This window comes from Suricata suricatta, chromosome 9 (assembly GCF_006229205.1).
Source record: "Suricata suricatta isolate VVHF042 chromosome 9, meerkat_22Aug2017_6uvM2_HiC, whole genome shotgun sequence".
Lineage (NCBI taxonomy): Eukaryota > Metazoa > Chordata > Mammalia > Carnivora > Herpestidae > Suricata > Suricata suricatta.
In genome coordinates, this window is record NC_043708.1 from 115868329 (window position 1) to 115884329 (window position 16001).

A 16001-nucleotide genomic window follows, 5' to 3' on the forward strand; every position below is an offset into this window, starting at 1 on the left:
CACACTATATGAATACACCACAGTATGAATACACTATATGATATAAAAAGACCCTTTATGAAATGATATAAACAGTAAGTAAAGTTAACATGTACTAAGTATTCTGAAATATTCATTTCATCATTTACTGAACAGCTCATCAGTGTGATGTTTGAAGGTAACAGCGTGTATTGGGTTAATGGCCACAGTTATTTATAGAATCAGAGCCTGGAAGGAGGCAGGACATCCGTGCTCTGAGGCAATCCTCAGACACCTATGCTGAAGCACTGCCAGAAAGCTGTGATCCTAGAGCCCTGACCCATGTCTTCATATTGTCATCTTAGCTACTGACAGAGAGTTGATGATTTTTGCCGAGACTGCTGGAAGCAGTTTGCAGCAGGATGTATTGGCATCCACTAGAATCTCAGAGGCAAGTGGGAAGATTGTGTTCTTGCAACTCACTCAGCATATACACAACTCTCCATGGCAGCACACAGTGGGAGCTGTCCATATGCCTGCGTTTCAGTACACATGTGCATGCTTTCTAAATATAGACTGTTGATGTTAGGAAATAGAGTTTACTGATTTTAGTGAAGTGAAATGATTCTTTATAATTATAAGTCAAAATAGTGATCAGAATATGAACTCATGGTGTAAAGACTAATTACATACAAAAATAAGAATCATAAATGGAACTTTTAAAAATACCAATACTGGGCCTTATTTCCTACAACTCTGATCCAAGGCAGTTAGGTTGAGCCTTGGAATTGGACTAGGAATAAGGAAAGAAAAAGAGTAAAGATGACAAGGCACTACCTATAGAACTGTCAAAAAAAATCTTTGGATAAGGAATCAGTGCTCCAAGGAATACCTGGCTTGCAAATAAAAACAGGTGGTCATTAGGGCACCTGGATGGCTTGGTTGGTTGAGTGTCCAACTTTGGCTCAGGTCATGATCTCACCGTTTGTGGGTTCGAGCCCCATGTGGGCTCTGTGCTGACAGTTCAGAGCCCGGAGCCTACTTTGGATTCTGTGTCTCCCTCTCTCTCTGTTCCTCCCCTCTCATCTTCTGTTTCTCTCTCTCTCCTTAAGAAATAAAATAAACATAAAAAAATAAAAAGAATAGGGAGTCATTAGCTAAAGATTTTGAGAAATAAATAATATTTAGGGATGATGAAATCACCATGGAAGAGACGAAAACGGAGGAAAGGAGCAGGGACAAGTCTGAGGTAGTCGAATGTTGAGATATCAATGGGTTGTGGAAGCACAGGAGCCGTGAGCTGAACAGCCAATTGCAGCCATTTTACAAACTCCATAAATATTGAGTCAGATGAGGTCAAAAGATGTGCTCTTTGGATGTTGTTGGACATCCTTGCTGGGGTCAGACTGGAGATTGGAAGCAAGCCTCAGGTGGATTGATGAGAGGATGGAAGCTCTGTGGTCAGCAATTTGGTGGACTTGAAATTCTAAACAAATCTCAGTATAAAACCATTAGAAATGATGAACATGGGGCACCTGGATGGCTCAATCAATTAAGTCTCTGACTCTTGGCTTCAGCTCAGGTCATAATCTCACAGTTTGTGGGTTCAAGCCCTGTGTCAACCTCTGTGATGCCATCACAGAGCCTGTTTGGGGTTCTCTTTCTCTCCTGCTCTCTCCTGCTCCTTCCCTTCATATACTCTCTCTCAAAATAAATAAACTTAGGGGCACATGGGTGGCTATTCAGTTAAGCATCTGACTCTGGCTCAGGTCATGATCTCGCAGTTCATTAGTTCAAGCCTTATGTCCGACTCTGTGCTTACTGCTTGGAGCCTGGAGTCAGTTTCAAATTCTGTGTCTCCCTCCTTCTCTCTGCCCTCCCCCACTCATTCTTTCTCTCTCTCTTTGTCTCTGTCTCTGTCTCTCTCTCTGTCTCAATAATAAAGCTAAAAAATTTTTTTAAATAAAAGTAAATAAACTTAAACTAAAAAGCAAAATCAATAAAATCATGTTAAAAAAAGAAATGGTGAACAAATCAAAATAAACATTATTGAATGGTATCATTTAATTAAAAAGAAAATAAGGGAAAGTTCCAGGAGCCACAAAAATAGCACATATTTGGAAAGAAAGCTGAGGAGGAAAGTTGGAAGCTATTCTTGAAGACTAGAAGCCCTGAGATCATTTTCCCTATGTAACCAGTTGGGTCAGTGTTAATGACCAGGCAACAGAGGGTTAAAATTGAGTCTTCATAGAGCTGGCACACTCAAGGGCCACACACTCATTGAAAGGATATTATAAGGGGCGCCTGGGTTACTCAGTCAGTTAAGCATCCAACTTCAGCTCAGGTAGTGATCTCGTGGTTGGTGGGTTAGAGCCCTGCATGGGGCTCTGTGCTGACAACTAGCTCAGAGCCTAGAGCCTGTCTTCAGATTCTGTGCGTCTCTCTCTCCCTGATCCTCCCTTGCTCATGCTGTCTCTCTTCTTTCTCAAAAATAAATAAAACATTTAAAAATTATATAAAAAAGATATTATAGGAAAAAAAATTCCCTAAAGGGAATTTCGTCAAAGGGAGACAATAAAAAAAATTATGTCTCATCTGGGCTTTAGGTGGCATGAAAGGTATCTTCCCTGAAAATTTGTATCACATGGTTATACAATCTGGATTTGAGGTTTAACTTTATACTGCAGAGAAATTTTCACTGGAAGTGATCCAAGGTTATCAACCAATGTGGAATGGCAGGAGAAAACATATCCACAACTTTTATGAAGTGACATGTTGGCAATCCAGGTCACATAGAAGTTCTGCTCACATGTTCAGTAAATGTTTATGAAATCTCTATCTTGTCTAGGCACTGTTTCGGCCTTGTGCTCAGAATACACCAGTGAACAAAACCAACAAAGTTCCTGTACTCTTGAAGCTTTCCTTCTAGCATGGAAGAAAGCAAATAAACATAATAAAAATGTAATAATTAAAGATATCACTAGAATATGAGCAGGGTTAATAGGATGGAAGACTGCAGGGGATGAATGTTGCCATTGTTAGAAACCTTATTCAAAATGTGAAATTGAATAAAGACAAAGTTGAGGAAGTCAGACTAAGATGAGGAAGATTATTTGAAGAAATGGAGTTCTAGGCAGAAGGCATAGTTTATACAAAGGGACTAAGAGTAGAATGGATTGTCTGAAGAACAACAAAGAGAGTATTGTTGCTGAAATGAAATTAGCATAGGAGAAGAGGCCAGAGCATGTCCACCTAGGCTTTATTTTCAGTGGACTAAAGGGCCATTGTAAGTTTTTGAACACAGTAGCAATTGATCTGACATAAATTATTAAAAATCACTCTGGATGCTATGTTGGGAAAAAGACCATGGGAGAAGAGAGGTTTAAGAGCCAATTAGGCTTCGATAGTGTGGAAGGGACACAGACGGTTTTTGAGCAGGGTGGTAGCGATATCAATGGTAAGTGGCTGACCACAGTTTATTATTATTATTATTATTATTATTATTATTTATTTTTTTTCATGTTTTATTTATTTTTGAGAGAGAGAAAGAGACAGCATGAGCAGGGGATGGACAGAGAGAGACGGAGACACAGAATCTGAAAACAGGCTCTAGGCTCTGAGCTATCTGTCATTACAGAGCCGGACGGGGGCTCAAACTCACAAACTGTGAGATCATGAGCTGAAGTCAGACACTTAACTGACTGAACGATTGAGGCGCCCAACCACAGTCCATTTTTTAAATTTTTTTTTTATGTGGAGTCAACAGAATTTCATATAGATTGATGTAGAATGTAAGAGAAGACATGAGTAGAAAATGAATGGAGATTCTGATTTGAGTAACTGCAAAGATGGAATACCTTCATGTGAATTGGGAAGACTAAAAGGGGTTCTGTTCTTAGGGTAAAATTAGCAGCAGTTCAATCTACTTGTGTTGAGTTGATTCTAGAGTTTGATTTATAAATCAGGTTGGAGATAAAATTTGAGAATACTAAGCATGCAGATAGAAGGTAAAACCATGAAGTTAGAAGAGATCACTAAGGAAGTGAGTTCAGATAGAGAAGAAAAGGGATGGAAGTTTGGTTGATTGGATAGGTGGTAGTTCAGAATGAGAAGCCTTGGGGAACCCTGGCATTAAGAAGAAAAGGAAGAAGAAGAGTGAGGGACAAAGAAGATGGGCCAGTTAAGTAGAAGAAAAAGAAAAAGATTGTGTCAAGAACAGTGATTGGTCTGGGATTTCACCCACAGTTTCATGGATGCTGGAAGAAGGTATGAATCTCATGGGTGAGGCAAAGGACAGTTTACTACTCTAGGGCCAGCTACATAATTTGTGGGATCCAGTACAAAGTGAGAGTACAGAGTCCTCTGTTTAAAAAGCAGGAAAATGTCATTCCCCTCCCATCTAAAAGGTAGCACTTGTGTTTCTCCTTCCTTAGGCACTGTGTTTGATTGAGTGCATGAATATCTACATCACAGTTTTTTCTGGCTTAACTTACACTTTGATTTTAATGTCCAAGAAGATAGGATTGCTTCATGTAATTCCATGAAATAATGTCCATCCAAATATTTCTGCTGAAATTAATAACAATTCAGAAAAAGAATAATTATCAAGCCAAAATTTTCTTATTATAGAGTATAATATTGTTAATATTGTGATTTACCTAATAGCAATAACCTAACAAGTTCTGCATAAAAACCAGAAATAGACATGATCTCATAAATGAATGGGCTTGCTGTTTAAAAATAGCATATCTTCTTAGAAACTAAAAGTACTTTAAAATGTGTAGCATCACTAATCCACATGATTTGTCTCTGAGGAGAGGAAATCCATTGTTAAATCCTGATATAGAGGCCCATATGTAAACGCAAAGAGCATTGAATTCTCATAGCATAAGTGTTTGGGAAGGATTCTTCTTTTAAAATGAGAATATTCATCCTTTATTTTATGATAAATAAATACCTTTCTTTCTGTTGAAGCATATATTTTTCTTGATTTCTATCTTGAAGGGATGCAAAGAGAAATGATTTTAAGTGATACTCAGTTCAGTGACTCTAGTAATGTGAACTCTAGAAACCATCCAACCCAAAAGATGACCATCACCATTTAAAGACAAACTATCTTTAACCTCATGGTCATCTGCAGGCACCATACTCAAGGAAAGGAAGAGCGCAGAATCTTGATAAATGCCGTAGAGTCAAAATATGGACAAATCACTCACAAGTCTCCAGGGGTAACATTCTCCCAGTTGTTTGAATACCTTTCAAATATAGAGACCTTGAGAGTTCCTGGCACAGCAATATGTCTGTTTCTCACATCCAGTGCTTGGAGCATCTTCGGATGAATGACATATTTAAGAGATATCACATCCCCTTTTGGAAGCCTATTAATTAAAGATTATTGCTAGAAGACAGCAAATTGGAAACCTGATGAATATTATAAGGACACACTGAAACATGCATTGTTACTATGGCAATAAAAAAAGAGAACCAATAAAAAAATATAGTTGCTGGAAAATAAAGATATGCATTTAACTATATGTACATAACAATTATATATAATAACTTTATATAAAAGTATATATACACATGTTGCAGACTATAATTTGCTAAACAGTCTGGTTTCTTAGTGATTATTATTCAGATAAATATTTTTTAGAATAAAGGAGAATATGCAATGACTCTCCAATTTACAAGCACATTTCAAAATTCCATTCATAGGATGTTTGTACTGAGTTGGAACATCTGTTCCCATAGAGAGTGTGAGACATCTGATCATATTGTATATTATTCTATTTAACCTACTAAATATCTGAGATCTGGTGTTGAACTCAGCCTTCTCTAACATGAGTAAGTGTTCTAGGATATGATTTGAAAGTCCAGGAGCTTATCACTAATCATGAGGACATCAGTGGAAACACTCCCAAACCTCTGTACCACTGTTGCCAACTCATGGACCAGTTCTAGATATGGAAGACATCTTGGAAATAAAATTAACAGAACCAAGTAACTGAATAAATGTTGTATGTAAGATGAGAAAGAAGGAAGAGATTGGTGTACAGCCTCTGGTTTTGGTTTAGTTGAGAATGAGTGAGTGGGTTCAGAATGGTGGTATGGAATAAGAATAGATTTGGGGTGGACAGATAAGGTAAGAAAGAAAGATGAGTTAATTTTGGATATATTGGGCTTGGGCTGCCTGTTGGGGCATTGGATGGAAAGGTTCAAAAGGCAGCTGGATCCATCCATGCAAATCTCAGGAAAGTACAAAGGGTCAGAGAAACTGATAGAGGAACCTGGGAAGGGGAAAGAAAAGTGGGGATGCTTCTCTCTCCTGGCACCTTGATGCCCAGTTTGGGAGAATAAATAACTTCCCCTAGTGGAAAAAAAAAAGCTATATAGGGCCACCAATTTACGATTAAAGGGGACTATGGAGAGGACATTTAGTGAATTTTTTTTATGCAGAGAGGTCAATTGACTCTAAAATGGGGGTTTCCCCATTTTAAAATGGGAAGGTGTGTTGAGAATTCTACATTAAAGGATTAAGCTGAGTCTTTTTTTTACCTGCACTTCCAAATAATAAGGCACATTTTCCTTTACAATTTGGCATGCACTTGCATGGAACACTGGGCTAGAGGTCCAACTGTTAAGGGATTCTTTATCATCATGCACTGGGGTGGTTTCTTTGAGAAATGACTGGCCCTGCTCTAGGATGAGGGAAGAGACTGTAGAATTTTTCAAATGTCTGTTATGAGTCAACCACTGTGTTAAGCATTGTTAGCTTAATTAATTGCTAGAGAAAATTTGTAAAAATGACCATTTTTAGTTTGGTTTTCTACAAGAGATTTCTGAGATGCAGAGTGATTAGGTAACTTTCCCAGGTAAGGTGTCAGGCAAGGAAGCTGATCCAGTGAGTCAGAGGCATTTTGCTCCACCACCTTCTGCAATCATCTCCTGCCAGAGTTTCATTTAGCCATGGGCATCTTTTGTCCATCCTCCTAGTTCTCATTGGCTTATGTTGAATTCTTGATTTCTTCTAGTAGTACCTTTGTTTGTGTCTTTGGAAAAAAAAAAAAAAGACAGGTCAGTATAATCATTTTGCTTTTCTTTTTTTTAACTTTTAATGTTTTTTTATTTAATTTATTTAATTTATTTAATTTTGAGAGACAGAGAGAGACATCGCAAGCAGAGGAGGATCAGAGACAGAGAGAGAGGTACAGAATCTGAAGCAGGCTCCAGCTCTGAGCTAGCTGTCAGCACAGAGCCCTATGTGGGGCTCAAACCCACAAACCTTGAGATCATGACGTGAGCCAAAGTCAGATGTTCAACTGACTAAGCCACCCAGGCTCCCTCATTTTGCTTTTCAAACTTAATAGACTCGAAAAAAATATCAATGGCATCTATTCATATGTGAAAAGAAAAACATACGTTCAAAATAATTTATATCCTATGCAAGTTTTTCAGATGGCTACAGAAGGCTGGGAAACTTGTAACTATTTTTATCAGCCCTTTTACATTTCATACAGAGATGACTGGTTCATTTTTTAAATATATTTAGCATTTAGATGGATGAATAAAAAATACAAACTATGAGCCTTTGGGCAGGTATAACAATTATAAGACAGAACATCTCACCTACCTTTATTCTTATATATACACCAGTTTCCTTCCCGGCTGGGAAGATATCCCTTAGATATACAGTTCTTTTGCATTATTGTATATTGGTTGACTCTTCATGGGTCATCAATTCATGGGTGCTCTCCACCGTGCTAAGCTTTTAAGAGTCTTGCCAGACAGGGTAAGTGAAATGGTTCACCTACATTTGCCCAGCCAACAGGAGGCTGACTTGAGACTTGGACATGTTTGATTCCAAAGCTCCTTGCCTTAATCACTTCCATTTTCTTTGGTTCAATTTTATGTTTATTTCCTAGATTGTGAACTACTTACACTTATAAAGTATGTCTTTCTTATCACTGGGTCCCTAATATCCTGCATGGTTCTTGACTTACAGAGATACTCAGTAAATGCTTGAAGGGAATCAGGGAAGGAGAGAAGGTAGCAGAGATGAAGGTCATGCTTTCTTAGGAAAGATTACCATATGGATCCAACAAATGGGAACCTAAGTACCATTGAAATCTATTGTAGGAGGAGAGAGGGATGTAATACTGGATACTCATTTCTAGGTCATTAAAAAATGGATTAAGATTTTCTAAATATAATTTGTTAATAGAAGTGCCAAGATTCTCCCAGCCTGATCTCAGTTCCAGAAATGCCTAAAAAGGAAGTTGGCACCACCTAGGTTTTATGTAAAGTTTTCAGAACAATTTTTCCTAACCTGAGAACAATTTACCTATAAGGTTTGTATTATAAACTTGCTGAACCAGATGCAAATGCAGGTGTCCTGTAGCTTTCACAGCTGCAGCTAGATATTTAAATGTAGCTTAGAGATTGCATTTCTTTCTCAGGGTTAGTGAATTTTATCTTCATTTCCTGCACTGAAGAAATCTCGTCAATTTCTTAATTGCAGAATAATGAGCAGTATTTCCACTTTCAAATATGCATTCTTGTTATTTTAATGTGATAAATATGAAGAGATTTCCACAAGCAGAAAGAAACTTTGTTGTTTATCTCTTATTGAAATTTATTTGAGCTGCCTGAGTGGCCAAAAGATGGGCTGAGACCTCATTTTTTTTATTTTTGTTGTGCTGCTGCTGCTGTTTGTATTTTCTCAGGAGATTTTGAAAGGATTGTCACCTATGTGTAAATGCTTGGCAGGTGAATGGTTCATACTCAAACATGCCCATTCCTTGCCCCCAGCCACTGGGGTTTCTGGAGCTATGAGTACCAGCACCCCCAGACTGCCTGCCTCCTCCTGTCCCACCTACTGCTATCTCAGCCCACTGGCTCCAAACCATGGGGTCCTGGGCTGGGCTGGTGTCTTACCCAGGAACTCTGCCTTCTGACCTTTGCATGGAATGGATTTTTGTAATCCGCAGTAAAACCTGACAATTTTGTCATATTTTTTCAAGGACAGAAATTATACAAATTCAAAAGAAATTAGCTAAAAACTTGAGGAACTCCACACGTTAGTGTTTGTTTTCACTTTGTGAGGCAATATGAAGCAAATAGGAATGCACCTCAGTGGACTTTAGTATGCTGATGGAATTGATACAGAAACACATGCACATATGCACACACAAACACAGAGAAGAGAGAGGGACCATGACTTCATTAGATTATCAGAGGGCTTTATGATTTCCCCCTTAAATGCCTCGAGGAATAAGTGACCTCTTAATTGAATGATTTTGTTTGTAAGATTCTTTTAAAGAAAAGACTGTTTTGAATAAAGGTTTTCAATATTTCTTTATGCTGATGTAAGGTTTGTCATAGACCTTTTATAAGGCATGAATATTTAAGACATTGAATCTTATCTAATGATTTTGATGAGTTATCATAGTTCAAACCAACTATAATTAAATAATATACATTTATACATTATATCCCAGGAAACTCCAGTTACTAGTGGACTAGAGAATTCTGGATGAGGAAACACTTGGGTTTTCCTCCTCACTGCCTGAACTCTCTCCACTGAATCCCATATCCTAGGGCTACAGTGTCTACTAGAATCTGTCACAGTATTAACCAGAGAGCTGGAGGTTTTCCTTGCATAGACAACCATCTCAGATATAGATGAACCTTGTAGGGCAGAGGTCCAGAGAGTCTCAGCAGAGATCCTGAGTCCAGGTACATACACACACACACACACACACACACACACACACACACACACACACACACCTCTCAGGCCATTTGTGACTAGATATAGAAAAGCACTGGGTCTGCCGCTAGTGGAGAAGTGGCTAAGTTAACTGAGGAGGCCAAATATTACTGATCTACAAGGGTTTCCAGTTGCCTTCCTGGTAAGGATTTGGGGCTGGACTATTGAGCTAATGGAGAAGCAGAGGTGGTAGGAGGTGCTGGCAGCTAAGGGAGCTGAGGGCCAGGAAATCAGTGCCTTTCTTTACAGCCTCCCAATTTTCTGGTACCAGCCCCATTCCAGGTTAGACCTGCACCTAAATGAGAAACGCAGTGTTCTCAGGGTACCCAGGACTGTTGAAAGGCCTGCTAACACAATGGATGGTGTCACTATCCATGTACACACACCCAGTATGTCCATTACTAATTTACTGGAAGAATGTTTTATAAATATTCAAAGTACTGCAAATCTCAACCACCACCCAAAGCTCAGTCTTCTAAAATCAGGTGATACCAAATTATATCCAGAAGGAACCTTGTGAGCCTAGTTCTGCAGAATTTGGGACAGGGTTATCCCTCTCAATCCATAAAGACTTCACAGCTGAGGGAATTCTGTGTCTCCTGGACACAGGGCCCTGTCATGTGTCTCACTCCATTGGCAGCTATTTCCATAAGTCTTTTTAAATGTTTTTTAAATTGTTTATCTATTTTTGAGAGAGAGAAAGAGAGACAGAGCATGAAGAGGAGAGGGACAGAGGGAGAGGGAAATACAGAATCCAAAGCAGGCTCCAGGCTTTGAGCTGTTGGCACAGAGCCCAACACAGGGCTTGAACCCACAGACCAATGGGATCGTGACCTGAGCTGAAGTCGAACGCTTAACTGACTGAGCCAGCCAGACACCCCTATTTTCATAAGTCTTGATGTCTCTTGGTCATTAGCCTCTCCTCCTTCTGCCAGCATGCTCTGTCTAGAAGTGCTGATATGGCTGGTTCTGCCTCAGCCAAGGATCAGTTCCAGGAAACAGACTGTCTCTTCCTACTGTGTGCTAATCTATTTTAGCCAACGCTCCCAGGGTGAGGTTTCTGGAGCCTGTGTGCATCACACTGCATGGTGAAGGGGCTTGCTTGACAGTCCTCTGTGTCCCACCTTTCCTGGATACCTACTATTCTTGTGAGCCTGCTCCTTCTAGATTCCTCTTCTCCACATATCCCACTCCTTCTTTTACCTCGTTCCTCTGTATTCCTCACTGAGCCTGGCTGCTTTCTGCTGCCCCTCTTCTCCCAGAAGTCCCCTACTCCACAGAGCCTTTTGCCTCCAGACTCTTAATTTTCATCACCCTGGGCCCACTTCTCACTCTGACCTCCTCTGACCCCCATACCTTCTAATGCCAGCTTCTCTCCAAGTTCCACTCCTCCCTAATCCCTTTCTCACACCCACTCCTCCCTAATGTCCCTCTACAGGAGATTTAGTTTCCCCTGCAAAGGGCAGAGGTGGGAAAGAAAGGGACCATCACAATTTCCTCTTACCCTAGCAGAAACTTTTGGTGTCTGAGTTTCCTCTTAGTGTGACTGAAGACTCCTCTATGTGCTCAGGTGGATCATGTGCTCAGAGCAGGAAAGATGAAAGTCAGGGGGACAGTGAGCTCTGCAGAGGCCCAGAAGGCTGGCATCCACCATCAGTATCAGACTCACCAGAACTGCCTTGTTCTATTCCCCATGGTCCTTGGGGCCTCCAAAAGCCCTGCATTTGAGAAATGCCATTTCAAGGCCTCTGCTCTGTCCCCTTTCATCTCCCTCAAGGCCACTCGCTCAGCTGCACCACATTTGTAGGTGACCACTCCAGGAAGAAGGTGAGGAGGTTCATGAAGGCCGTGGAGACCTCTGAATGTGGAAAACATCAGCTTGCCTGGGATTCCCTGAAGAAAAGAAACTTTCACAAAGCATTTGTCTACAGAGCAGCTGTGCTAAATATTTGTAAGGATGGGGGGGCTTTAGTGGTGCCACAGTTCTTATTCCTCTCAAAAACTGCACTGTCTTACATGACTTGATTCTCCACTCACCAAGATATCTTTGCAGACTATCCTGCCACTAAGCTCATTTCAGCATATTATGCAGAACTATTTAGCTTCTGTCCCTTAGAGCTTGGTTTTGAGGTTGAGAGTCATACCTTTCTGGGAGGTAGCCTCAAATTCAAATCCCATTTCCCCCAGTTACTCCTGTTATTGGGGTATGGGGTAAAGGAGGCAAATTACTTGGGCACTCTAAAACATTTTTCTTCATTGATAGGGGATGATAATGAGAATACTGATAATCCCTGCTTTATGTTTAAATGAGATGATGCTAGGGGCACCTGGGTGGCTCTGTCAGTTAAGCTTCCGACTTTGGCTCAGGTCACAATCTCATGGTTTGTGAGTTCGAGCCCCACATCAGGCTCAGCACAGAGCCTGGAATCTGCTTTGGATTCTGTGACTCCCTCTCTCTCTCTGCCCTTCCCCTGCTTACACTCTGTCACCCTCTCTCAAAATAAATAAACATTAAAAAAATAAAAAATAAATGAGATGATGCACATAAGGCCTAGCACATACCAAGAGATCAGAGCGTATTATCTGCTGCTGCTGGCATTATTGTGCATGGTGCTCACCGCTGCATGGCACAAGAGTCAGTACTGTGGCCCACTGAACCCTAAAATCTCTCATTAACTGCCCCAACTGCACAAGAGAGTAAAGGGACACTTGGACTTTCCCCTAGGAGAAAAAAGTGGCATAATGACTAGTGTTTCCACTGATGTAATGATGCCATTGCTTTAGAAAGCACAGCCGATGCAGCAGGTTTGAATTTAAATACTAGTTTTCTCCTCTATGACCTAAGCTCTCCCTAACCCTAACCCACTCACCTCAGCAAACACCCAAGACCAAAACTGAGAGGTGTTGCTGATGGCGTGGAAAACAACACAAGATCCAGAGCCCAAGTCTGAGGACTCTGGATGACAACTGAGTTCCCAGGGAAACTGACACATTTCCTCCATCCTCATGGCAACCCATGTGAATTCCAGTTAGAAACTCAGAGAAGTGCTAGACTTCATGACTCAGGCGTAGGATGTGAGCTTAGAAACCAAAGAGAGAAACAAGTGAAATGCTTCTATTTCAATAAGAATGTAATTTGGAACATTATATTCAAATTGAAAATCCTGATTTATTTCCATCTTATCATGCCACGAAAACTTATTATGTGTCAGTTAAAAATGTATAACCTACATTAACCATCATTTCTGGAAATGCAGGGTATGTGCTTTCACTCTTTGTGGGTCCATTCATATCAAGCCTAATATTGGTGATCTTTTCAGATTTCCCTAACATGTACACCCTTTCTACCTGTTCTCCCTTATCACCCACCACCAAGCACTTTCCATGCATTTAGTCACAACTGATCTTCCTGATCCATGATTTTGTGTTTAAAATGGGTTGTATCATTATTTAGGTATAGCAGGCAAAACAGATCAGAAGACAGCTGCCATTGAAAAGATAGTTTGTTAATCACAGATCCCAAGGGAAGGGAACACACCATCCATTGCAAGGGATGTGAGGCACACAGGGAAGCACGAGGGTCTGTGAAGTGAATCTGTGGGCAAGAGCCTTTGTGATGGTTTCCATGAGAAGGAATGGGCATAAGCAGGCATAGGATTGGCTAGTTTAAATAATTAAAGTGGACCCTGGGGTCTAGACTGTCTGTAGTTGCCTGATACTTGGACGTAGATGAAGTATTGGCCTTGAGTGTGAAAGCCCTATAGAGAAGGCACTTGGAGTGTGAGTTCCGGATTGGTTGATTTGTATTTAGAGTTTAGAGCATAATGGAGTTGTTTGCTATGTCTAGGCATTGGGTAGCCCTGGGAGGAAGGAAAGCAGTCCCTCCAAGGTCAGCTAGGCCCAGATGTTAAAGCATGAGAAAACAGAAAATAAAAGACATGATAAATACAATTGGTTGTGTCACTTGCTACTTGAAGCCTTTAATGGCTTTCAATGACTATGGAGCTGGCACTCAAGTTTTTACACCTTCTGGTCACTGCCACAGAATCCAGCCCTGCCTATCACTCTGTCCTTCTCCCTGCTTGAACTTTAAGTTCCAGCGAAACTGCACTCCTCAGGGATTCTTATCCATCTCATCTCATTGATGCAATAAAAGGAACGTCCTCATATGATTTTTTTTTATGCCTTCTATCTAATATCTGACTAACCCAGGCCTTTCTTTAATCCTACCTGCTCTATGGGGGGGGGAGGACAGTTCTCACGGGTAATGCCAGGCACAGAGCTCTGCCCATATAAGTGCCTGGGAAAAATCCCTCTGTGTGCCTTCTCATCTACTCAAATAGTATCTCTCCTTCAAGTTGTAGATGAAACCTCTATAAAGACTCCTCAACCCATTTGAATTCTCTTGCTTCCCCTTTCCTCTGATTCTTTATGGCCCTTATAGCTTAAAACTTATTCTGTCTATAGTTATTTAGCATGTATTGATTTTTTCACCTCCTTGTCTATGAGCATCTGGAGAAAAACATCCAGGTGTGGTCTTTGACATTTCAGAGTCTTCTATGTTCTAACACTCTTGAGATCAGTGATAAGTAGGCTTTGTTAGATTAGCAAACACTAAGAACTGTCCTGTGAGTCAGTAAAATGAGTATTGCACAGGATGTCATAAGATCTGTGTCTAGGAAAGATTCTTTGATTGATTTGCAATCCTTCCTCTCACTTCCCACAAAGTCAGGATGTTTGCAGGTATCTGTAAGTGTGTGAATTCAGAAGCTCCTATATGTAAGTGTTTTTTCCTGCCCTGGTTGGAGAGTTTAAACACATATATAGTGGGTTTTTCAGCTTGGTTTCTTATACAGTGGGGTTCAGGATGTCTCATGAATATTACCAAATTTTCAGACTTGATCGTTGTAGACTTGAATAGTGATTGCCAAAAAGAATAGAAATTTAAAAATAGAATTTTCATGCTAAGCTTAATTTCTTTCTTTTTTTAATGTTTATTTATTTTTGAGACAGAGAGATAGAGTGCAAACAAGGGAGGGGCAGAGAGAGAGGGAGACACAGAATCTGAAACAGTCACCAGGCTCTGTGTTGTCAGCACAGAACCCTATGAGCTTGGAGCCACAAACTGCGAGATCATGACCTGAGCAGAAGTCGGACGGTTAACTAACTGAGCCATTCAGGCGCCTCTGATTTCTTTCTTACTTAGTGCATTAATTACTTGCAAAAGAAACTCCAAAACAAACAAACAAACCAAAAAATAATATCATCTGCCTAGATACATGCTTATTTTGTTGGCAAGCCTGTGAGGGTTACACCATGGTCCATTTCCCTTCTCCCACATCCAGCTTTTTGCTACAGGCTTCCATTTTCTCCAGACGAATATATCATCCTCTCAAGGTGGTGATATTGCTTAGTTAGTGTAGAAATGGTGTTCTGGAAGAAGAAGAGAATAAGGCATAAAGACCTCCCATAGGTCTTTATAGCTTTGCCAGAGGGCAAGAGAGAAAGTCGCTTATGTTGCAGAGAAAATTTGTAGATAGAACTCCTCTGCCATAGGTGGTGAAGACATATGTCTGCCTGGTGGGAGATGGAGGACATAGGAGAGGGCTCTGGGTACTGCCAGCAACCTGATTTTTATGATGACTTTTTAAAAATTATATTTTGGACATTATTCTATGTGACTATTGCTTAAATGCCAATTTCTCTAGTCTGGTTCTTGCCTAAATAAAACAGAAGACTTTTTTCTAACACAGAGGATTTATTAGCATGATTTATACCTATTAAACCTAGTATTTGCATTTACAAGAAAGAAACCACTGCTTCTAACCCTGCCTGAGAATAATACTCATTTCTACTGGATACCAACCCAAATTTGACCAGTCATGGAGGAAAGATGCCTGTGGGTAAGCACAAACTAATTTTTTTCTTTTCTTTTTTCCCCCCAGGATTACACCTTAACCATGTATTTTCAACAATATTGGAGAGATAAAAGGCTTGCCTATTCTGGGATCCCTCTCAACCTCACACTTGATAATCGAGTGGCTGACCAGCTATGGGTGCCTGACACATATTTCTTAAATGACAAAAAGTCATTTGTGCATGGAGTGACAGTGAAAAACCGCATGATCCGCCTTCACCCTGATGGAACGGTGCTGTACGGGCTCAGGTCTGTCTGCCTTTTCAGGGCCAATTTCACAATTGTATGGTGCATTGGCATTGATTTTCTCACTTGAGATGATGACAGGTAGTGAGGCCATGTCCTCAGATTAATTAG

The 16001-nt window shown here is 40.3% G+C and overlaps 1 protein-coding gene across 1 annotated transcript in view; it reads left to right on the top strand.

The window, feature by feature from the left end:
* The window catches only part of GABRB3 (gamma-aminobutyric acid type A receptor beta3 subunit), a 248384-nt gene that overhangs the window by 156204 nt on the left and 76179 nt on the right, over positions 1-16001 (top strand). Inside the window, exon 3 of the mRNA XM_029951805.1 lies at positions 15673-15893. Within this exon, the coding sequence (XP_029807665.1) occupies positions 15673-15893 (221 nt within the window). The remainder of the gene's footprint in view (positions 1-15672; positions 15894-16001) is intronic.